Source organism: Brachyhypopomus gauderio, chromosome 1 (assembly GCF_052324685.1).
Source record: "Brachyhypopomus gauderio isolate BG-103 chromosome 1, BGAUD_0.2, whole genome shotgun sequence".
In the NCBI taxonomy this organism is placed as follows: domain Eukaryota; kingdom Metazoa; phylum Chordata; class Actinopteri; order Gymnotiformes; family Hypopomidae; genus Brachyhypopomus; species Brachyhypopomus gauderio.
This window is the reverse complement of record NC_135211.1, coordinates 15,648,549-15,673,548: the sequence shown is the minus strand read 5'-3', so window position 1 is coordinate 15,673,548 and position 25,000 is coordinate 15,648,549. Positions and strand designations below refer to the sequence as shown.

At 44.8% G+C, this 25,000-nt stretch overlaps 2 protein-coding genes across 6 annotated transcripts in view; one reads left to right on the top strand and one right to left on the bottom strand.

The window, feature by feature from the left end:
- cep89 (centrosomal protein 89) overlaps positions 1–25,000 on the top strand; it is a 61,003-nt gene that overhangs the window by 22,096 nt on the left and 13,907 nt on the right. For all 4 annotated transcript variants that reach the window (XR_013129898.1, XM_076999086.1, XM_076999097.1 and 1 more), the window contains exons 17-18: positions 239–380; positions 4,239–4,328. Coding sequence is in view for 3 of the 4 variants with exons in the window: in XM_076999086.1 (XP_076855201.1) it covers positions 239–380; positions 4,239–4,328 (232 nt within the window). In the remaining variant the exon portion in view is untranslated. The remainder of the gene's footprint in view (positions 1–238; positions 381–4,238; positions 4,329–25,000) is intronic.
- LOC143510095 (E3 ubiquitin-protein ligase RNF182) overlaps positions 10,517–25,000 on the bottom strand; it is a 16,690-nt gene continuing 2,206 nt past the window's right edge. The window contains exons 2-3 of one of the 2 annotated variants that reach the window (XR_013129899.1): positions 11,051–12,390; positions 10,517–10,534 (exon numbers count right to left, since the gene is read on the bottom strand). Coding sequence is in view for 1 of the 2 variants with exons in the window: in XM_076999110.1 (XP_076855225.1) it covers positions 11,501–12,376 (876 nt within the window). In the remaining variant the exon portion in view is untranslated. Of the gene's footprint in view, positions 10,535–10,844; positions 12,391–25,000 lie in introns of those variants that run through there. The other variant, XM_076999110.1, reaches the window with a different exon arrangement.

Genomic DNA, 25,000 nt, shown 5'->3' with positions numbered 1-25,000 from the left:
AATATCTGTGTTTCCTAGACTTAATTTGCTCATTTCTGTGTTTTCACTTCTCAATTCACTCAATTTACCTACCTCATGAAGGGCTTGTCAGTGATTGCGGTTGACTGAATGAGATGTGTTAGATTAGATCCGAGGTCATGCAGATTGAGTAGAAAGCATGCAAATACATGATTCTCTCTCTCTCTCTCTCTCTCTCTCTCTCTTCTCTCTCTCCCTCCCTGTCTCTTTCTAACTCTAGAAAGGCTCAGAGGCGTATTGATATTTTGAAGCACCAGATTGAAGAGTCTTTAGAGAAAGAGCTCATAGCCCATCAGTACCTGGCCAATGTTGTGACCCTTGCAGAGAGAACTGCCCATGAGAGAGACCAGCTCATACACATGGTACTAAACACACACGCACACATACACACACACACACACACACACACACACACACACACACACACACACACACACACACACACACACACACACACACACAACACACAATCAAAAGCAACTTACACTTTGGAATGAGTGTTATGAGTTTGACCGACCTGCCTGTGTTATACCGGTTGCACACGTTTGCACAAAAACGTGATGGATGGTACTTCCAGATACACTTATGTCCTTGTAGAAGGTGCCCCTACACTCTCCAGCAGTGTAAGATGTAGTTTGTAGTCTAACTTTACTTTTTTCTTTTATTTCATTTTTGAATTTGAACTCTAAGTAGGTTACACCTACACACACACACACACACACACACACAACACCATGTGCACGGCAAATAAATGCTTCACTTCACTCTGAAGTAGATGCCCTCAGGGGCATTGCGACTGTCTCACTGGGTTACCGGTTGGCCAAATGTGCCCAAGGCTGAGGTGTTGCTGGAAATAAACCCGCCGCCACTCTGGTGTTTGGTCTGCCAGTGTTGCTCGACCTTCTGCAGAACTTCAGCTGAATCTGTGTTGGGCTTAGAAGAACCATGTGGCGATGAGCGTTCAACTTGGGAGTGGTGAAGTGAAGTGGCCTGCTCTTTATCGCCCTCTGATGGTTCATTTGAGGATATTCTGTAATTTGCCAGTTTAAATGACAGAGCTGAGAGGCCTCGTAGCCCCTGCCGTAGAGGCCGATGCTGTACGGATGCTTCCTATGTGTTCCCAGTGTTCAGTGGGTGAGGACCATATGACCTGTATACCGCCATCCTACCTGCTCCACTGCACCTGTACCTTTGATCTGCCTTTCTCACACTCCTGCTTCTGGGTCTAACCTACTTGTAATGAAGTGGCGTGTAACCAGGCTGGAGGTTTTGACCTCAAAGTCTGTCATGTGTGAAATCCTCAAGTGTTTCCCCAATTCTGCACTGGCTAACCAGCAGGAAGTGCCACTCACACTCACCAGGCTTCTCCACCAATCAAAGCCCTCGCTCGGCAAGGCGAAGCAAGACAGCCGACTTTCATACCACCTGTTGGGGGGGGGGGGGGGGGTGCTGAAGCCTAATCTCGGCTGTGGCGTCTGCTTCCTGCACAATGCAGGGCGCAGTGGTCCAATCCAAAAAGCCGAGTCAGTAAGGTGACCTTTGCAAAAGGCTCAATTTTTGACAGGCATTATTAGCTGGACAAGTCCAGGCACTCTGCCCTCACATTTCAGAAAGTGGAGAGAGCCTCAGACATAGATCCGCCCGTGCTTTCCTCGCCAAACTCCAGGACCCCAGAGATGTGGCAAGAGGGAGTTCACTAACTGCTGCCTGTCTCTTCAAACTCTCCTCAGTGCCTGAATCTAGATGTGTTTGCCTCAGGTTCTCTAAGTCCAGAGGTTCAGCAAACTTCTTATTTTGAACATCACAGTACCTTTTTCAAAAGGTACTTTTTTTTTTTTTTACACATTTATAAAGGATGTTTCATCCGAAGTATATTATTGTGTAACACATTTGTTCCTTTCTGTCTGTTATACTGGTCCTGTGTCCATGTACAACAGGCTTAAGGCTCAAGAGCTGTATTTTTAGAGCTACACAGGGCTGTATATTGTCAGAATTTCATGACAGCCAGCTCCATTATGTGCAGTAGCAGCCAGTGAGGCTGACTGAATATGACACTGAATGAGAGCACCAGGCTGTTAACTCACCTTCAGCCCCAGATCTGACCTCCTCGCACTGGTTCAGGGCTTTTCAATTCAGTGTGATTCAGATTACAGTGCCTGCAATGACCATTACCAAAATGCGGGAAAAAAGGAGCAAGAGGATCTCTTACTCAGACAACTGCACACCACACCGTGCCCCGCGCCTGGTGTAGAGCGCTCTTTCTGTTTTCTGATAAATTGGGGTTGCTTTGGCGCTTGTTAGGGTGTTTTGGGTCAAACGGTGTGACTGTGCCTGTGTTTAACTGGGAGCTGGTGTCCCAGTGGAGGCAGGTATGACTATGACCCTATAGGTTTCAGCAATGTGTCTTGTTTCTGGTAGAATCTCGAGATTTTTTTTTACCCATATAAGGATACATTTCTGAGTTGACAATAAAGTGTTTATACGTTGCTCTGCCTGATGCTATAAATGTAATAATTCACACGATCGGGACACAAGGCTGTGTTTCTGACTATATGGGTGTCTACTGGTCAACACAGAGCAGATGCTCTAAATGGCGACATTTATAGGCTGTGATTATGAAACGACGCACGCACTGTTCTCTGTGCAATTTGCACGTCTTCTTGGTCTAATTTGTACCGTGTTTTTTTTTTTCTTGCTTTCTTTCTTTTTATGGTGAGTTCTCATGCCCCATTAGCACAAATCACAGCATTTAAAGGATGAAGATGTCGTGCAGGAAGCCCTCATTATCTGACATCCTCTCTTGAGCCCACACCTCGTCGTAGTGTTTGCTGACGCCGTGAGCCTTGGGCTGCTTCAGCAGTGTATTCGCATCTCCCCCAATCGATTATCCAGCACTGTTCATTTGCCGAGTGAAACACAGTATCTGTTTCTCTCTTTGACTGTATCCTCCTCATTCATATATTGAATGTAGTGTTCCTTTCTGCGATGAATATAAGCTAGGATGCGTTTCATTATTTGTGAACCAAGACACCCAGGGCTTTAGTCTCATTCTGTTGCCACGAGCCAAGGAACGATCACCTTGTGTGGAATCCATCTTCTCTAGCTATTTTCAGCAGGACTTTGACTTTGTCAAGGCGGCTCCTGAAGTCCACTGCCTCTGAGATGATGCTGTGGTCCATTTCTGACGTGTTGTTGGTCTGTTGGTCCTGCCTCCTGGTGTGACAGCTGTGTTTGCTACTCAAACTCTGCAAGCGGTCCTCACTCGCTCCACACATGGTTGTCAGATTCGAAGCCTTTGTGGAGCTGTTTGTTAAATGCAATGTTATAAATATTATTTTGAGTGCATGCTGTTTTACTGTAACGTCAAGTGAATAAACAAAAAGACTTCAAAAGCGCATCTGAAGCCGTTTTCCTACAGATGACTTTACACAAAACAAACTTGTTGATTACATTCACATCTTGATGGAAACAATGACACCAGTTCAATTTAAACCCAAATATGCTTTTGATTAAAAGTTTTCTCATTTGTGGCTACAAGGTACCATATCCGATTTAATGTCATTATGCTGCTATAATGTCATTATTCCGCTATAATGTCGTTATGCCGCTATAATGCTGTTATGCTGCTTTAATGTCGTGGCTTTTTGTGTTTGCTGCTGATTGCTGTGATCACTTCAGATTGGTCCTGTTCTACACTTGACATCTAAAGCTTTAGCTGAACCTCTCTCTCTCTCTCTCTCTCTCTCTCTCTCTCTCTCTCTCACGTTCAAATGTCATTATTGGCATGAGCTGTGATTTGCAAGTGCTGCCACAGCTTTGGGCAGAGTACTTGTGTGTCTCTGGATGTCCGTGTGTAACTGTGTACTTGTGTGTCTCTGGATGTCCGTGTGTAACTGTGTACTTGTGTGTCTCTGTATGTCCGTGTGTAACTGTGTACTTGTGTGTCTGTATGTCCGTGTGTAACTGTGTACTTGTGTGTCTCTGGATGTCCGTGTGTAACTGTGTACTTGTGTATCTCTGGATGTCCGTGTGTAACTGTGTACTTGTGTGTCTCTGGATGTCCGTGTGTAACTGTGTACTTGTGTGTCTCTGTATGTCCGTGTGTAACTGTGTACTTGTGTGTCTCTGTATGTCCGTGTGTAACTGTGTACTTGTGTGTCTCTGTATGTCTGTGTGTAACTGTGTACTTGTGCCGCTCTCTCATGTCTCTCTGCCCTCAGGCCTCGTGTCTAGAGAAAGACAAAGAGGGGGGGCTCACCCGCATCATTGAGAGCACGTTACACCTCGGAAAACTACAGGAGAAGGTCAAGGTAGGAGAAAAAAAACCTTCCTCCTCTCTCTCACACACACGCAGTAACACTCACCACTAATCCCCAGGAGAGCAATTGTTTTAGCTCAGCTGTAGGAGTTTTCTTCATATCGGCTGCAAGCTCCTCACACAGTCACACTCTGATCCTCACACTCACACACACATACACGTTTTTATCACAGGGTCATGTACATGACCTTAAGATGTTTGCAGTTGGGTGCGTGTGGGTGTGTGTGTGTGTGTGTGTGTGTGTGTGTGTGTGTGTGTGTGTGTGTGTGTGTGTGTGTGTGTGTGTGTGCGTATGAGTATTGATCTCCCTGTACCCTGTACAGCACCCTAATATACACCCTCCACAGACTGCTGTCAATAGCATAATTACATGAACCTTTCTTTGTAAATGGTCTCTTGTGTTTTTAATACACACATCCAGTGAACCATTGTGTGACGTGTTCCCTCACATGTGCAGGTAGAGGTCACTGTAGAAAGGTTAGCCACACATAGATGCTGTATCCAGTGAGGAACGTTCCATCAGGTATCAGAAATCACCAGTGTCATCCAAGGAAACCAATTCGGGGGTAGTAGAAGTACACACACACACACACACACACACACACACACACACACACACACACACACACACACACACACACACACACACACACACACACACACACACACACACACACACACACACACACAGCTGGAATTGTGGGTTATGGCTGGTGATATATGGCCCTGGTCTGCATTAAAGTTTCATAATGTGTTGCTAAGGGGGACGTGTAAATAAATTAAGTATTAATGCCCACTGCAGTGCCACTGTGTGAAGTTAACTGTGTGTGTGTGAGTGTGTGAGTGTGTGTGAGTGTGTGTGAGTGTGTGAGTGTGTGAGTGTGTGTGTGAGTGTGTGTGTGTGTGTGTGTGTGTGTGTGTGTGTGTGTGTGTGTGTGTGTGTGTGTGTGTGGTCTTCCTGATGACAGGAAAACATGAAAACAAAATGCTGGGAATACTCTGTGAGCTTGGGTTACAGTTTCGATGTGGATATGGCAGATTTTAGCCCCGTTAATGCAAAGCCCTGTGGAACCAGACCGTAAGGACAGTACTTCCTGCCCCGGGTTGTGGTTCTGAGGCTGAGTGACATTAGAGTGCAGGAGGCGTCCAGCTTGGGGAGGGGTGTGAGTGCTCCTGGCAGATCATGATGTCATGCTTCACGAGGGCATGTTGGTGGTTAGAAAGCAGCACCGCACGGCTGTGGGCCTTTGGGGCCAAAGGTCATGGTAACTTGTGCAAAATGGCTTTCCTTGGGCTTGTCCAGGAATTGTGCTGTGTCTCCTAACATGTCCAGCAGCGTGTGCAGGGGGTGAGGCCAGTGGTTGAGCTGGTTGAGGAGTAGATGAACCAATATGGAGGCACCAAATGGCGGGAGATGTGAGTGGGAGTGTAATGGAAATCTTTCTCTGACCTTCTCCATTTCTTTCCCTATGCTTTTTGAGCAATGAGGTGTCATTATTCCGTGTCATGTGATTATATGGTTGGTATAGTCTAGTGGGCAACACCACCGCCTCTTCGATTGGAAATGGGGTTCAATCCCCCGTTAATGTCTACCAGTAAGAAACCTTGTGTGTGATACACCATTAAGAGACCTTAGGAAAGGCTCTTAATGCTACATTCCCTTTTACCTCTGAAACATGATTAAAATCGTAAGTCACGTAAGAGCTTCTGCCAAATTTGCAAATGTAAATTATTCCAGTGTCAGGAATGTGAATGATGGCAAACAATTTAACTTTGCTCCACAATGTCTATAGCTCTGATTGTGCTCAGACACTTCTGCAGCCAGAGAGCGAAGAGAGCTTCTTGCAATAAACTGGTTTTGGACCAATTTGGTAAGAACTTCAGACTGGTCTGTAAGGTGACTCCACTCTTCTCCTGAATATCAGTGATTTTTCTTTTCTCCCTTTTCTTCCTTCTTGGCACCCTCATGTGCTTTTGTCAGACTTTTTATGTCACACCTTTAATGTCTGTGTAAGTGCTTGATGTGTGTAAATGTGTGTGCACATGTGTGTGTAACTGTGCAAGTGTTAGCACAGTGAGGTCAAAGCGTGATGGCCCCTGGGTTTAACAACCTGCCTAGCTTGTCTGGTACATGTTCCCCTGTGCTTCCCAAACCAGTAGCTGGGTCAGAATCAGTGCATCTGGATCTGCTTGCCAAGCTGGGCCCTCGCCCTGGACATAACGGTGCCAGGGCCTAGACAGTAGTCTAGACAGCACCAGTACTTTCTAGAGCTGCAACCCTTCAGCAAGTAATGTTGAGGGGGGGGGGGGGGTCTTCTGGAGCTTGACTGCAGTAAGAGAGGCTGGGCTGGAAGGACCTCTCTGTGTGAAACACAGCGTGAATACTGGATAAGGTGTCCAGGGATGCTGCCGGAGGCGTGATGGTGGAATTTTACTGCTCAGTCCACTGACCTTGCCATGAGTAAATGATTACACGTGGAAAGCTAAGGGTCCTATCATTCATTATTACAGTTTTATGACCTGCAATAATGTTCGGAATATTGTTTCTTAGTGTATTATATTGTGATCATAGGGGGTGCGGTGGGTGCGTGTGCACCCCCTACTGTTGAGATGAAAATGTAAAATACCTAAGGTGTCTCTATGGCAACAACAGGAGCAGAGGGGATTGGTTGACCTGACTTCTGTGACTCCTGAGAGTTCTATCAGGATGTAGACCAGCAGGCAAAGCTGTGGTGTGTGGTTGTGGTTGTGTGTGTGTGTGTGTGTGTGTGTGTGTGTGTGTGTGTGTGTGGGTGTGGGTGTGGGTGTGGTTGTGGGTGTGGGTTTGTGTTTGTGTGTGGGTGGGTGTGGGTGTGGGTGTGTGTGTGTGTGTGTGTGTGTGTGTGTGTGTGTGTGTGTGTGTGTGTGTGTGTGTGTGTGTGTGTGTGTATAAAGACACTTAAAGACCGTTTTGGAGCAGATAGACATAATGACTGTTTTTTCTCCCCCTTGACATCTCATGTGTGATGGCACATGATTCATCCTTGGTTGAGAACGCTAATGGAGCCTGTTCATTGTGCTGGATATCAGAGGCTTGTACGTGTACAGCCTGTCAGAACAAGAGCGGATGAATAGACTGCGCTCTGAGACAGCCTTCCACGTGATGTAATTACACACTGCAGTCTGACATTGTGCGGGTGAGGGGTGCTGGCTTATTTGGGAGCTCCTCTGCCTCTGGGTCTCGTGCCTGTGGTCTTAGAGGCAGAGGTAATGTGGCAGATCACATGCGATGGATTGTGTGACCTTTTGAAGAGAATGAAAGTGCTGCATGCATGGCTTGAGAATGAGATGCGTGCAGGTGTGGATGGGTGGGTATGTGTGTGGCTTTATGGGTAGAAATGAGACAGGGACTCTAACACTTTTTTTTTCTTTGCTGAAACTGCCTTTACTGATAATGATATTATGAAACCGGATGTGAGTCAATTAAATTGCTCCAGTACAGTAGCCCAGTGGTGAAATCAGTACTGTCTGACACAGAGAGCATTCCCATCAGCAGAATCTTCAGCTCCGGAATCTGCCGCTTCTGAGCCAGTAGGGTTAGGGTTTGGGTTTGGGTTGCTCTCTCTAAAAAGGTCTTGGAGCACATACACACTCACACACTGCAGTGCTAATTAAGATTTTAGGAGTTGTGTGTGGCAGTGCCAGAGTTTTGATTGGAGACCACAAGCTTGCGCTCTCTCTCCCTCTTTCTGTTTCTCTCTCTCTCTCTTTCTCTCTCTGCCTCTGTCTGTCTGTCTCTTCGCCTGTGTATCTGTCTGCTTGCACATGTTTGTAAGGATTAGAGAGATTTTTGTTCTCCAGAATCTTTAGGCATGAGAGAGGGGAGGGGAAGAAAGGGGTGATAGAGAGAGCGAGAGGGGGTGATGGAGAGAGCGAGAGGGGGTGATAGAGAGAGTGGGATGGGGTGATGGAGAGAGAGGGAGGGGGTGATGGAGAGAGAGGGAGGGGGTGATGGAGAGAGTGGGATGGGGTGATGGAGAGAGTGGGATGGGGTGATGGAGAGAGTGGGATGGGGTGATGGAGAGAGTGAGAGGGGGTGATAGAGAGAGTGGGAAGGGGGTGATGGAGAGAGAGGGAGGGGGTGATGGAGAGAGCGAGAGGGGGTGTTGCTATCACACGTGAAGAAAGTGTTCAGTGTGTTCACTGGCAGAAAGTATATTGTGCCTAAATTATTCAAAAGTTATTAAAATTCATGCAGCACATTTCCCTAAAACTAGGAAAAAAGATGTTGAATATTTGATTGCAGGTATAAATAGTCTTAAATTGAATTATGTTAGGATGAAGGTTGCTTTTAGATGAAACAGTGTGTTAGCCTCATTGATTTGATGAGTGAGATGTGTTTTTACACAGAACGTTGGCTCAACACACCAGCTCCACCTATACTGGCTGACAGACCTCCAGGTTGGTTAGTACCTTCAGGCCCACCCACAGAGCAAGGCCAGTTATGCTCTCTTGGGTTGCCAGGCAGGGATGGGTCTGGAGTCACCAGGGATAGAATCAGCAATCACCTGATGATGGGGTTAGCACTTACACCGCTGCGCCACTCAGGAAGCCCCGCAGGTTTTTATATTTTTCTGTTTTGTACTACTTTTTGATATTTGTAGCATGCAATTCAGATGTACAGCAGGTTGATTGCACCATTCGACTGATTTCCAAATTAACATAAAAACCCTCGGTGCTGTTTACTGAGTGATGAACCAGATTGATTGAACCGGCTTGATTGAAGCCCAGTCCATGCGTGAGGCACTGCTGAATTCTTAGGGAGCCCTTTGGCTGTTTCCTTGATGAATGGCATTAATTTTTGCATGAGGAGAGGGCTCTCCATTGAGTCCTCCATCAAGAAGACTCATTACAAAGTGTAGAAGAGGACATATGCTTACAACAGGCTTTACCACCATTACTGCTCACTACCTTTGGCCAATGAAGGTATCCCCATTCTCACTTCAAGCACATGCACTTCATCCAAGGCTTTCTGCGAAGCAACTCCCTCCAAACAAGTATACGTTTAAAGTGGTGTGACGATTAAAGGGGGACCGCCTCCTTGTTGAGAGGTTTTCTGATTGGTTAATAGAGCTGGCCATTTACCCAAGGTGTTCATTAAAAACGTCAGTTCCCACGTGCTGCCTACGTCTTCCGCATTGCAGGAAATCGTTCAGCCTGAGAGGGAGGGGTCTAACCGAGCATGCTCTGTAGATTGTTGTTGTTTCATTCTGAAGATATATGGTGAGGGTGTTCACGAAGGTTGACAATGCCGGGGACTGGCTGGTTCGCTCTGACCAATGCAGTGAGGAGGTGTAACCCTCTTCTGCTGCACAGAGCAGGGATTGCCATGTGCTATTGGGTCTCTGGTCAGCTGCAGAGCAGGTAAAGGAACTGCAAATTCAACTACTGTGTTCTACATCCTCTTACATTGTGTTTTGTGTTATCGAAGAGTGACAACTTTGGTGGAGGTTAAATTAAGTAACAATTACCCTCAAGAATCTGTCACGCACTAAAACATGCTACTTCTATTGTGCCTATAATGAGAAGTTAACTTTGCTTTTGCACTTGTTGAATTCCAAATGTGCATTTGGCATGTTATAAAATATGCCATGTTTGTAGTAGTTCTCTGTCAGCCAGCTGACATAGCAAGTTATTTGGTTTCTCCAACAGTGCTAAGACTATATATAACAGACTTACAACCGATATGAGGCGTAGTTTTAATGTGCCCTTCATGAAGATCGTAGAATGCTTGAGTTTGTTTCTGGAGCCTTTTTAAGAAGTGGGCATGTGACACAATGATTAGACTTTATTAATAATGAAGGAGTAGGGAAGCACTTTTATAGCAAAACTCTTCCTCCTTCATATTTTTTGTTTTTGGGAAACATTCCTGACAGACCAGCCCCTATCTCTTTCATGTAGAAAGAAACCCAGAGTTGATTATTCTTCTGACATCGTCTACAGTGCTTCTCTCTGCAGTCTGCTGACCCCGTCTCACTCTCGTCTCTCTGAGAGCCTCCCCCCAGCTCCTCCACACGTCCTGAGTTCTGCGTTTGTCTTAGCTATTCCACTGTGGTCTCCTCAGGCATGTTCACATTGTCAACTATGATGGATGAAACAGCATCTCATTCCTCGTCATTTCATTCCACTGTGCTGTCAGCATGAAAGAAAGAGAGAGCACTGGAGTGACAGAAAGAGAGAGAAGGAGATACAGAGAGAGAAAGAGAAGATGGGTAGAACAAAACAAAAAATGACCAATGGAATACAGTATTGAGTTCTTCTCAAATGTCAACACATCGTTTTGTTTGTGTGTTCCACTTGGATACTTCAGCCTTAGAAAGTAGATGACTACCCCAACCCCATTTACAGATATGTCATGAACCTTAACTCTGAAGAACTCCAGGTGCTGGATACTGAAAATATCTCTGTGTATTTTGCCTGGATTATACCTGGATTAGCTGGATTATAATTTGGCAAAACAACCAGACTTTTACAGCAAAGTTCCACTTTATTTTACCACTTCTATTTTACCACATGGGTGATTGTCTTCCCTTCAGTATGTGCTCTTAAAGTCTTTTGACTAATCACTTTCCCCTGGTGAGGATGCTACTGTCACACTGATGAATGAAGCCCGACATTTAAGGATAAACCAACTGAATGAAGAACTCAAGTGGAGGAATAACCACAGTATTTAACCTTTGTTCTGCGTGGCTCATGTGATGTTTATGGCTACATATGCTGTGATCTCCCAGTGCCCAGGAAGTGTGAATCCAAAGCTAAAACAACTGTTCCAATGCAAGATGCCTTTTTTTCTTTTGTAGTTTCGCTCAAGACTGTATCCTTGATCTTCGGTTTGTCCCGCTACTGCTGGAGGCCAGCTGACACTGTGGAACGTGGGAGGTTTGCTGTGTTTTGAGGCTTTAGTCTGCTACTATCTGGTCTAATCCGCGCTAGCTTGTCATGTCACACAGCTGCTGCTACGTGTCCTAATGTTAAGTTTTGTTTCATGTGTTAAGAGTGGGAGAGTAATGTAGCTTAGCATATCAGCTCCCGCCTGTTCAAAAAGATGTCCGCCGTCGGTTATCGGTTGTGTCGCTGCCGGCTCCTCTCTCGTGCCCGCGCTCTCCTCGTGGCGCTCTGCCCCAATCAACTTCGCCCGGAGCAGTCACACATGCCCTGGCACAGGCACTGGCAGAAGCCGTAGACAAGGCATACGGTGAGGCTGGAGGGAACGAGGCTGACGCACACGATGCCCAGCGCCACACGCTGGATCACCAGCAGGTAGATGCCCAACGGCAGCGAGCCGAAGTAGAAGAAGCCCAGCAGCCACACCAGGACGCGGGGCACGTGGTTGCACAGCTTGGAGAGCGTGTCCTGGTCGCCCCCTGCCCCGCCACCGCCCCCGTGCGACCCCTCCGACGCCGAGTCCAGGCTGTGCTCGCCGTAGTAGTCGGAGCTGTCGCGGCGGCCGGACGAACGGCGCGTCTCCCTCTGCACCTCCATGATGGTGATGACCAGGCAGTTGGAGGAGTCGTGGGACGGGCTGTCGCTGGACGACAGGCTCTTGGGGGTCAGCAGCACCTCCTTGCCGTGGTCCGAGCTCCAGGACTTGTCGCGCACCGCCAGGCACGACATGATGTTGGAGTCGTCTGGGAGGCCGGCCACCTCGTACTCGCCCACGTGCGTCTCGTGGCGACAGAAGGGGCAGCAGATGCAGCCGGACCCGTCGCCCATATCCAGGATCTTATTGAGGCAGCGGGCACAGACGCGGTGCAGGCAGTCCAGGATCTTGGGCCTGCGGTTGTGGGCATTGTACCGCTGGTAGCAGATTTTGCACTCCAGCTCATCACTAGCATTGGTGGCAGTGTTGAGGTTAGCGCTAGCGTTGGGGAAAGGGCTATACTCTGGACTAGAGTTAGCGTTAGAATTGGCGCTAGCGTTTGCGCTTGGGGCAATGTTGTCATTGGGGCTGGTGTTAGCGTTAGCAGGCCTTTCCTCTGGTTCAGCCTGGACACAGCTCATCTTGGTCTCATACTCTACAAAAGAAAACAGAGACGGCGTGTTAGGAAACAGCACTCTCACAGACAATGCTAACTATAGTGTGACTGTCTGATACTCCACTTTGCTATGAATGAAAGGCAAAGCAAGTTTATTTGTTTAGACAATTCAAAATACTTCATACGAGCATAAAATAATTTAACCATTTAAACACAGTTGATTCAAATAGAGTAAATATAGGCTTCCAAATAAGGCAGAAACCATTTGAAGCCAGTCCTGATAACTGCAGCAGGGTGTAGGGTCAAGTGTCACCTTTTCTACCATGATAAACAGAGTCATGGGTGTTGGTGGTGGTTCTGTTTCAATGCCAATATCTGTGAATATTAAAATCACTAATTCTGATGAAACCATTTCAAACACTGTAGATGTAGTCATCACATATTAAAGCTAAAAAGTAAAAGTCTAAAGTACTGATTTTTTTTTATCTTAAAAGCACCTCCTTTGACCATTATGTTTGCATCATTCCAAATCTCACATCTCCAGGAATTTTTGCAGTTTGGCTGGGGAGAAAAGATTGTAAATTATTGCAAAAGTGTCACAAACCTTATATCTCCTTTTTGTAGGAGTTACAAGACTTCATCATAACAACAGTGATTTGGTGATCTCATCCCTCTTTCATTGTGATTAGAGACTTAATGACTTTATTGAACCAAGAGATTTTTTTTTAAAGAAGCATTCTTTCATTCTGTGATTTTTCCATGATGCTAATCATTTATGAAAGGAACATCAGGCAGAAACCAGATGGGGTTTGGATTTTGCCATGTTGTTATTATTAACCTTGTTTGTTTTCCTTGTGTCTGGGAGGGTTGGGTGTCAGTTATATTATACTGCAGGAACAATACGACCGTGAGTGCAATAAACCTCAACAGCCTCTGGGCAGAAGGCAGCCCTATTCTAGCCACACGTCCCCATTAGTAACAACCAGAGCATGGCTTTGGAACGGCATTAGGGAAAGCAGTTTGGTTAGGTTTGCTGAGCAAACTGGTGTCTGACTATGCCAGGACTGCCTCTGACTGTTGCTTGAGTCAGTACAACTGTAGTGTTCGTCTGGGAATCATGGTTTTGTCAGAACTCTGGTAGTGTACAGTGCAGTGTTTAAGAGAAGACATCCTTGCACAGTGGGAAACTGTTATTTCTAGAAAAATTAACCATTGTGCGAACTCCGTGGTCTGTTTGGTGGGCTTAGCCTGTGTGAACACCAGTCAAATGAATTGATCTTCCCGAAGCTCTGCGGAGTGTTCATAAATGCTGTGATGAATGCCGTAATAATGAATGATGTAAGTGGTGCCCAGCGGCTGTGCATTAACCTCTGGGCTGTGTTAACCACTGGTGGGCTCCACTCCACAACATTCTGCATGGTGCACACTCTTGACAGGTGAAGTGCTGTTCTGTCACACACACATACACACACACACACACACACACACACACACACACACACACACACACACACACACACACACACACACACACACACTTGTATTCAAGTTCTCTTTCTCTCTCTCTCTCTCCCTTGCTCCCTTCTCTCTCTCTACCTTTTCTGCCCTCTCTCTCTCTCTCTCTCTCTCTCTCTCTTCCTCTCTCTATCTCTCCCTCTCCCACCTGTATCTCTGTATCTTCTCATATTTTTAAGAGCTTCATTGGATTAGACCGCATATAACTGATATCTACATAGCTTTTCTTCTGTACACAGATCAGAAAACATTACATTTATATTTGTGCTGGTCATCACATGAGCCTCTGAAGTCATGAAAAACTGCTTCTGTATAACTAGCAGAGTTTTGTGACTAACCCTGCAATAATGAGCTTACTTGTAATTTGAACACCTGAAACTGTCATTCTTGTCACTACACTATGATGACACTGGACATGGTTGTCAGCAAATGCTATAATGTGGTGATGTGGTGGTGACTTCTATAATGCTTGTGGACTTGGTTTCTGGTCGGGTGTCTCCAGTGTCACCATGGCACACCCAAATAACACTTGTGGTTTTCACTTGTGCAATGTGGTGTTTTCCCAGAATGGAAGTCGAACTCATGAATGAAATCTTCTGTCTTCTTCCCCTTTGGTCTGTCTAATGACATGTTGAACATATAACCACAGAGAACAACCGGGAAACTAAGTCTAAAGGTTTTCTGGCACATATTTTTAAGAAGCAATAATGAAGATAAATTTCTGTAGAGTTACACTGAAAATTTCACTCAAGCGAGGCAAGAAAAAAACCCAAATGTGATTTGAATTGTCTGCCAAGCAAAAGAAAAAAAGAAAAGTAGAATCGGGTCCATCAGATTCACTGACATGTCCACCTTCTGTCACCATCAAAGCCAGTGTGGCATGACGAGGCACTCGAGCTGCCTTCATCATCTTCGCTTTGGCCCGCTGCACTGATGCCGGCCCGAGTAGGACGCGAAAGAGACAGAAAAGGACGAAGTGAAGGAAAAGACAAGACAATTACTGAGACAATGAGAAGTTTCTGGAGTGATGTAGGTTCTCCAACCTGAGCTCTCCATTCCTAGCTATGGAATGGAACACCATGTACGATCCATTTATGCCCTGACAAGTTTGATGAGGCTAATTCAGTATACATTCTCTAAGGTGTCTTACAAAAGGTCTGAATACTTCTCTGGCCATCACTGTCAGTGCAAGGTAGTACCGACTTTAATAATAAGATCGTTGCAGTCAGATTTTGAGATCAGGGAAGGCAAAAGAGAGGGAGCAGGGAGACGGGAAGATCGCTATTAGGAAGATGGGAAGATCGCTAGTAGGGAGACGGGAAGATCGCTATTAGGGAGACGGGAAGATCGCTATTAGGAAGATGGGAAGATCGCTATTAGGAAGATGGGAAGATCGCTAGTAGGGAGACGGGAAGATCGCTATTAGGAAGATGGGAAGATCGCTAGTAGGGAGACGGGAAGATCGCTAGCAGGGAGACAGTAAGATTACAAGCAGGCATTGACAGACAGGTCACCGTGCTGACTTTTACACCCACCCAGGTGTTTAACCATCCTGCCCTCTGCTGTTCTTCTTCTATATTTAGTGATGCCTAAACCTCGTCTATGAAGACTTGGGCGAGAAGACTACAGCGAGAAGTATTTAACATGAAAAGTGTACTACTGACATTGAATGACTTGTAAGTTGTGATGCAACATTTTGTAATCGGACCTTTGAATAGTTGTGAGGGAATGGTCAGCTCTAACTGTCGTGGTAATCATTTGTCTAATCGAGAAGATGACATTTTTGACCCCCAAGAAATGTTGACACCCAGCTGCAGCCCCGTCGACAGGGGGGGACAACCGGGTCTGTTGTCCCGGGCCCTAGGGCCAGGGGGGCCCATCAAAGAGCCCAGCAATTTATTTTTTATTTAAAGTCTATAATTTTTAAATAATCTTGAAATCTTTCATTAATATAAAATTATGTACTCATAATAAGCTCGATGGCTCAAATATATATGTTTTTTATCTATCTGCATATTTTCCATTAAGTGCATACACCCCCGCCTCCCACTGGAAAATGGTTTGATCCAGCACCGACTGTAGCCGGCCGGTATCCGCCCAACAGCGGGAAATACAGTGGTGGGTAGTTAAAGTAAATACAGAAATCTGGAGCGCAGAAAAGAAAGGAAAAACATTTATCTGACGAATTTTAAAGTTGCATTGTGTTCCAGGTTTGAAAAGTGCTGGAACTTAGGGTAAAGTACTTGAAAATGCTTGAAATTGTAACTACTTCGTTTCACAACAAATAGCTGTCTGACTGAACAGTTCTCGTGAAGACGTTAAGATTGGGCGTTTTGAAAATAAACAACCATTAAATAATGTGATAAAAAGCGAATTATTTCGAATCATTTTGAGTATATGTATAAATATTTAACTTAAGTAAGTTTAACGTGCTGGAAAATATTGAAATGGACCTTTAAAGTGACGTACACGTGCTTTAATTCCACCTTATAAAGGTTTATGAACCCTACAAACATGACTGTTCATTGCGCTGAAGCGCGGCGCGCGCGAAGTTACAAAATTCGAGAGGTGCACGACCTCGCGAACCGACAGCGCGCGAGGCCCTCGCGCACGGGCGGAGCCACTGCGATTACGTCATTTTCGCGCGAACCCTCGCGCTGGGGGGGGGGGGGGGGGGGGGTACATGAATCTTTCTTGTCCCGGGCCCCAGCAAGACTGTCAACGGGCCTGCCCAGCTGTAATGCTGCTGTAGACACTGGAGATGTTTGCACTCACCTATGGCCTAGGTATTGCTGCTGATGAACAAGTGTTTCTAACTGTAGCCACGCCAGATACTATGTCCTATGACTGTGTAATAGATTCATTCTTTAAGCCAGAATCACCCTTTATCATATGGGTCTTCATTTCTTTGTTTGTGTGCTTGTGCATTTGTGTTTGTCTTGGTGTATATTGCAGTGATGCGCTCTCAGTCACATTGTTCATTAAGCTGTAATAAAGGCCGTCACTATGTTCTTAAGCTGTCCCATCTGTCCCCTCTTGTGGTTCTGTGGGACTGGTTAGTTGAGGTGCGTGATTGTATTTAGTCTGTGCTGCAGAAAGAGCTGGCCTATTTTAATTATTAAAGTGAGGTGTGTACACTATATAAAGAACTGTTCATTCATATGCGTACGGATGACGGTTATGAATTCCCTATTATAGGTCAGGTGCAGAGCGATAGACTAGCTGGCAGGTGACTAAATGAATATTTCAGGATTCATGGCCTGTTTCCATAAGCCTGAGTCCAAAACTTTCTGCAGTGATATCTGTATCCAAAAATGTCTCTTCCAAGGCCATTCTTCAAGTCCTGCAGTCCTAGATCTAATTTCTCGTTTGGGAGAAGCCTGCATCCAGCGACACACCAAGCTCCGGTCTTCTGAGTCCTTGGAGGCAACGCATCAACTGGTCACTGTTTGGCTGGCTGGCATGGAATCTCAAGGCTTAATTGCTTTGTAAGTGGGTGCATTTCTATGGTAACGGTGTGAGCAAGCTGTTGGGAATGCTTGTATGAGTTGAGAGCGTAAAGCTCCTCCCCCCCATTCAGTGACTGACACTCAAGAAAGTGTTTGCCTTTTTGAGAGAAACACAGTTTACTTTAGAGGTCATGTACACCGACCAGCCGGTGGGGGAGGTGTCCATCACAGTGGAAGATCTATTGTCCGGGCTGAGTCACAGATCCATGAACGCATCTAGTCAATGGCTGCCAAAGGACCAGCTAATGAGGGTGCATCTCAGTCAGTTCAGAAATATCCTGAATTCAGCCATCACTCCATATCTGTCCTGGATAGCTGACCTCTACAATATCTTTTCAAATTGCTGTGTGTGTAGAGATGACGGACAAACCGGACAGACCCCTGCCTCTTAATCATGCATCTTATACAACCATGACTATTATTTCTCTATTAGTCTTGAAAATAGTAACATACCCACTAAAAGCCTCATCCTGTTTTTGCCTCTTTCGTACGGTGAGGCTGATGCTGTACTATTTCACTTCTACGTGTCTTTGTCCGTCATAACCTCAGACACAATTCATCAAGGAGAGTTTTTTTTCTCACTCCAAGGAGAATGGATAGAGAGGAAAAGGCGGTGAACACTCAGCTCAAGTACGAAGAGTGTGGAGACAAGTGAGGAAGCTCATCTAAGATGAGCCATTTTGTTGACGTCACATAGCCATGAGATCCCAGGGGTTCTTTGAGACGCTCTCTGAGAGCTGCAGACGGTGCACAGTTCGGCGGTGGTCCTAGCACTGCTTCAGAAGCAGCTGCAAGTATCTTCCATCACCCATAGCCAACCAACCTTTTTAGATGAACCCCACCAGTTAGCTGGTGGACAGAGAGATATCTACACTCAGGTGAATTTGCTGTGCAGGAATGTCCCGTTTACCTTTAAAGCCTGAGTGTAGGTCAGATTCTGTGAGTCCTGTGATTCATGTTCATTTGATATATATGTATAATGCCTTAAACTAAATGAGTGCTGAGATTTATAGTTTGTTAATCATTAATGTAGTAATAACATTTCCCAGTACAGATATTGCAGTAGACCATTATATGTAAATTAGTACTCCCATCCATTCTCTCTTTTTTATTCAAGCTGTGAGCATCTCAAATCTTTCTGATAAATGAGGACAATTTAATGCACTGGCATGATCTAACAATCATGACATACATATTTTTTTTGAACAATTATCCAGTTCACAAGGTTCGTCCCAATCACAGTAAGATGCTTTGTTCTGTGTGGTCCTTTTAGATATTAGGTTGGTTAAGCTGTCCTGTTCCCTTTGTGTGTGTTGGGGAGCCAGCTGTGAACTTGGACATTTACTCATTAGGCAAAGTCTTTTCCCTCAGGATGCCGTTCCAGCTGTTGCTCTGTTTGAATGAGCTAAGGCATAATAATTGTGTAAGTTTCCACTGTTGCCATGGTTGCTGTCCCCTCCCCAGATCCTTGTAGGAGGGTGATAAACATGCTCATGTGGGGAAGGGGGTAGTGATGGGGGGGGGGTGGATGCTGTTTGCTCACAACCACTAATCTCCCCAGAAAGTTCAAATGATTGAATTCTCACAGAATATTGAGGCCTTGATGAGAACTACGTCATTATTCCAAGTCTTTTAGAATGTCATTTGTTTCAGAGATGAGAGAGAGAGAGAGAGAGAGAGAGAGAGAGAGAGAGAGAGAGAGGTGTTTGACTGAGAAAGGTGGATGTGGGTTGTCCTGTGTATTTAATGCAAATGTGATTTCAGGTGTTGAATGCACCTTGCTAACTCAGACGGTTGTTGGCTGTTTTATTGAGCGGGGCTGCAGTCACGCCTACTAAACACCGTCTCTCCTGGGTTATGAGAGAAAGAGAGACAGGTGTTGATGTTGCTGCTCTTGACGTATATGATGGACTTCAGACCTGGTCCACACTAACACGGGTAACACCTCTCTTTTCATGTTTTCATGTTTTCTCTCAAATTGTTTTCTACCACTGAAAAGTCTTTATGTCCGGACGAATATCTGGACGAATATCCAAAGTGGACAATTCTGAAAATGCAGCTTTGTGCTGGGGACAGATGTAGCTAACACACTGACGTAAGGTCATGTGACCTCCACATTTCCAGCAGCACCAGTTGTCACTCTGTTTATTGAAGTATGTATGTTCATCTCATGATGAGCTGTTCTTAATGCACAGGTTACCTATGGCATGCAAGATGGATGGTTTTGTGTTCATTGTCCCAGTTCAATGGTATTGGCGTAATCGACTTCAGAACATAAACAAAGTACTACAGTAGAAATGACATGGGAGTCATAGGTCAGGCACTCAAACATGCTTGCCGGCCACCGGGTCCATCGTGTGTGTGTTGTTGTGTATTGGGTGGATAGGGATTTTTGGGGAAATGGACTGAAGATGCTAGTGTAGACACAACACAAAAGCGGTTTTCCAGTTGAGCTGTGTTGGTGTGGACTAGGCCGTAGTATCGGTGGTGTTATCAACTGCCTTTATCATAAGGGTCTATCTGAGATGATTTTTTTGCAGGTGCTGTTCATAGTGTAGGTTCTCCTCTGCAGATGAGGCTTAGATTAGGGCTGGAACAGAGGCTTGCTGGTCCTGAAGAATCTAGTACAGACTTCTCTTACCTCCTCTCTTCTTTTCACTCTGCCATGTCTCTGCTTCCCCTTCAACATCCATTTAGGTCAAAGTGTCTTGCGTTATTCAGAGATGTGTGCATGTATTCTTGCTAGTGTGTGTGTTTTTGCATGTGGGGAGAAATCCCAGTTAGACTCATCAGTAGTGTGTCCATTCACTTTGCACCAGAGAGACAGATCAAAGTAGTGTGTGTGTGTGTGGGGGCTGGGGGGGTTGAAGGAGATGCAACGCTGTGTATGGGTCATTTTGTGAAGAGTCAGGGCAGGGAGTGCAAATGTGAACATCTAGCGAGCATCTCTTCATCAAGCACAGCTCTCCGTTACCTCCCGCTCACTGGCCGTTCAGTCCTTGGTCTCTATCTGAAATGCATCAGCTCTCATCTGTTTGAGCCAGTAATTGAAACAGCAAGTTCATTCTTTTTTTTCCTCCCTAGAAATGCCAATACATGCACGTGACATAATTGTGAGAGTAGGTTTTCAATTTATGTAAACAATAAAGATATAAATAAATAAAGTGGTCAAAATTGGAGATTGTTTTTCCTTTGACACCAGTGATCTGTTTCCGCATGGCAACTACTGCCATAAAGGTTAATTGCTATTTCGCAAGGCTGAAGCTTGAGTGTGTCAATCGCACTTCTGTCTGATTGTTTAGAGAACAAACCAACAAAGCCACAATATACAATATACTACGTCTCTGAGTGGTTTAGTGTGCATGTGTGTGTATGTGTGGTGTATTTTTTCTTGTTTTTCTTGTTTGTGTTTGCCTTTGATTGGAAAAACTCTTTTGTGTATTTGTACGTTTTTTATTTTGTAACCTTTTCTAACCATATACCTCAAAACTCAAATCTGATAGAAAAGATCAGACACCTCAAGACCAGATACCTCAAGTCTGATAGAATATACCAGATACCTAAAGATCAGATACCTCAAGATCAGATACCTCAAGTCTGATAGGAAAGACCAGATACCACAATACCAGATACTTCAAAACCAGATACCTCACGTCTTATAGAAAATACCAGAAACCTAAAGTCGTTCCATGGACCCCTTTTCCTATAGTGATTGACAGTAGCTGACAGTTCCCACTCACCTCATGCTCCAACCCAATAAACAGTATGGGCTGGAACCAAGCATCTTATTCCCACTTCATTCACTTCTAATGTCTCTTGTTTCATGTTTCCTGTTTCATACAGAAATCACCCTGAATTAATCAGGCCTCAGATATTGCACATTTGTGATGTTCTTTTTAACATTCAGATTGGAAAATATATTCTCATCTACTCATTTTTGTATTGTGTATTCTATTAAAAATTTATTGACTCCAGATATCACAAGCCCATACCACAACATTGAACTAATACCACAATGCTGTCAGAATGATACGACATTGTGTTAAATGAAACCTTGAATTTTACTTCTTATTACATCCCTACATGTTTGCCACATGTTTCTTCAAAACGTCAGACAGGAACATTTATGTTCTTTACAATAATTTCTTCATTATTTTAATAGTAACAGTGTTATGGGTAACACAGTACAAAATAACATTACTGTAATCAAATGACCTTTTGTTATTGTAATCTTTTAAAATGTTCTTTTTCTCATTACGTAATGAGAAACTTAATCCATGATTTATATGCTTTTAACTCATATGGTTCTGAGTATATACTTTCAATGACATGAAAAACATCTAAAACATTAATTAGGATTAAGCAAGCTAATACAGTGCCATGACCTTTGAGGTCCTGGCATATGACAGGCACCAGTGAGGTGAGAGTGTAAGGACTTGTTACACGTTACATCGTGAGAGCAGACATGTTACGCGTTACTGCGTGAGAGCAGACATGTTACACGTTACATCGTGAGAGCAGACATGTTACGCGTTACTGCGTGAGAGCAGACATGTTACACGTTACATTGTGAGAGCAGACATGTTACATGTTACTGCGTGAGAGCAGACATGTTACGCGTTACTGCGTGAGAGCAAACATTTTACGCGTTACTGCGTGAGAGCAGGGGGAAAGCAGAGATATTCCTATTATTTTGAGTTCACAACACGTAAAGATGAAAACATTATTATGAATCCAAGCAATTCTGAGCCAACTTTCCAGTAAAAAAAAAACATTTTGCAAAATTGTTGTTTCAGAACTCGCAGTGCATTTGTCAAGCTGTTTCCATTAACCATTTTAAAGTGGGACTTGGCTAACATAACGGAACCTTTTGCGTTCTACCTATGATCATGTGACCTGCACTGTGAAAATGCCACTATTAGGCTGTCTCGCACGTCTTTTTACAAACAGTGAACAATTTTCAAACCGCTGTTTCTTGTCATGGTTCAAGGTGACTTTGGGGCCGACTTGAAGTTCTTAGCTATTTCTAGCTTCTTCATGTTGTAGGTTTCATAGTGCAGGGGGAGAGTGAGTGGGAGAATGTCTTGTACCACAGATACAAGACACGGGGATATGGTAATTCATCACTGCGTACTCATCCCGTCACTCAGGTTAAGATAAACTGTATCACCATGGAGTTTCCATGGCTTCCAGTAAGGGCAGGTGTTTGAGTCCCAACACCACCGTCACGCTGGGAGGAGGCTAAACGTAACGATTGATGTGGTGTTTATGTGTCAAACAAAAGAGCTGAAATGAACATTTATTCCTGTCAGATACTCTAATGATGTGTAAGGGTTCACTCAGCCATGCGAGGTACTGCATTCATGGAGTGGAAAGCTCAGGGATGGATTAGTGTCTCCGAGCTAGCTAATCAATTGGAGGTATGACGCTCAATTTATATCTGCTTTGTTTGTAACAACCACAGCAGTAGATCAAGGTGGTGAGATGGGAGCTGGGGCTAGAGGCTGGGATGGGGGTGGGTCTAGAGTGTGTGGGCGGGGCAAGATGCTGGGATGGGGGTGAGGCTAGAGAGTGTTTTTATATTCCATACGGATGTATTGAATTTATTTAGAAATATGCTGTGGTGCTTAGGCCAAAACAGATAGACAGGTGTCACATCAGTGCAACAGAACTGAGAAATGTCAACTCATTTTCAGTGATTAGCTCTGGATTTCACTTATAATTTTATGTGTTGTCCTTTGGTCTCCTTGATATGACGAATGTGCTACCCAATCACAAACCAGTAATCAAAATGAGTTTCAGCTGGACTTACTAAAGCCACACAGCTCCAGCTCAGAAGCTAATCTCTAGGCTCCAGAAAACATCGAATCACCACATAATGAACAGCCAGCTGACAAGGGGATAATTGGCAGATTCCAGATGAGTGTTAGCTGTGCACTGAGGAGCATGACCCGGCAGGTAAGAACAGTATCAGTCTGTAATCACCTGACTCTTCTTTACAAGACCTGCAATCATGTCTGCGTGGCTGCGCTGAGCATGGGGTGATGATTCAGAGTGTGTCCTCAAACCTCCGTTCTACTGAAGATTTTCTTTCTCCTTCATTCATTCAACACATTAAAGCATAAAATACACTTCAGTACAATATAAAGTCAAAACCAGAACATTATCCAAGCTGTTAATACATGGTGAGGAATCTGGGTGAACACAGGTTTGCTTCCCAAACCTCCTCAGTTTTTCACCCAAAATCTTTCAGCATGATAATGATTTTAAATGCGCTGAAACACATCTGTTTAGAAACACTAAAACAGATCTAGCACATGAAACTTGTCGCGGCTGACGGTGTGATCTCAGCGTAACTGCAGTGGGTTGCCATGATTTGGACAGAGCAAAGCAGCAGTAAGAGGACGCAGTGGAGGAAGATTTTCCATGCTACAAACACTTCCCTAATAGACAACTGTCTTGGGAGGCCTGAGGCGTTTTCTCACTATAGCACAATAGCACCAGGGTTCTGCTGGCGGACTTGTCTTTAATGTTTCAGATTGTGGAGAGCTTGCGAGCAAATGAGGAGATGACCTCGTTCATGGAGATGATCGAGGAGACGATCTCCTCTTCTGAGGAGATGACCCATTTGTGCAGCGGCCCCGGTCTCCGTCTTCTACTGCGCTTCACCAAACCCTGACTACCTCCACACGGCCGTGTAAAATCTGACCAGGCAGAACTCAAGCACTGGTTTGTGGGTTTGTGGGTCACTGCTACTAAGGCGTCAAATGATTAGAAATGACCTGGCAGTAAATCTTCACACACCCACCTTACACAGAACAGCATAGAACAGTTAATGCTACGAATGAAGGGAAGCTGTAAAAAAATGTAGTGTATATAATGTATTTATTACACCTGTACGTGTCCGAGGTGCTGTTATCTGGGTCAGGGGGGAAACGTGTCCCTCTGCCTTCCTAACAATGATTTACCCCAAACTCAGCCATGAAATCTATTTTGAGTCAAAATTGTAAATCAAATCAGTGAATGTACAAGCAAGGAAGATCTCAGGGTCTGATGGGAGTCGGTGTGTAACAGTGCTGTGGGGCTCTGAGGGAGACGTCCTGGTGCTGAGCTTTCTGTCTGGGGTTGGGGGGGCACAATCTTCTGCCTCTTGCCTCGGCTGCACGTGTTAGCCCTTTGTGTGTGTGTTTGCATTTTTTTGTGTGTTGTTGTCATTGGCCTCTTGTGTGTTTCCTGTTGTTGCTTCTGAAAGTTTTGGGTCATTCACAGCTCACAAAACTGCTGAAATAAGATATTTGCAGTTGACTTGCTTTGTTTAGTATTTACTCTCAATCTGTGTTGTATTTTGTTGCATTACGTTGTTAAGTAATTACTCCTGGTCTGTGTTGTATTCTGTTGCATTGCATTGTAAGGTCAGCACTGACGCTGGATTCTGCCAGTGTTTCAGTTAAGGGTATTTTTGGACCTATTTGTGTTAGCTAAGGATACTTTCAGCACTTTGTAAGAAGCTCTGGAAAAGCGTGTCGGCTAAATCCCATAAATGTAAATGAAGCATGCACTTTTGCAATGGCCTAAACATGCGGGTGCAGCACAGACGAGGCGCACACACAACCTCCTGCACGACT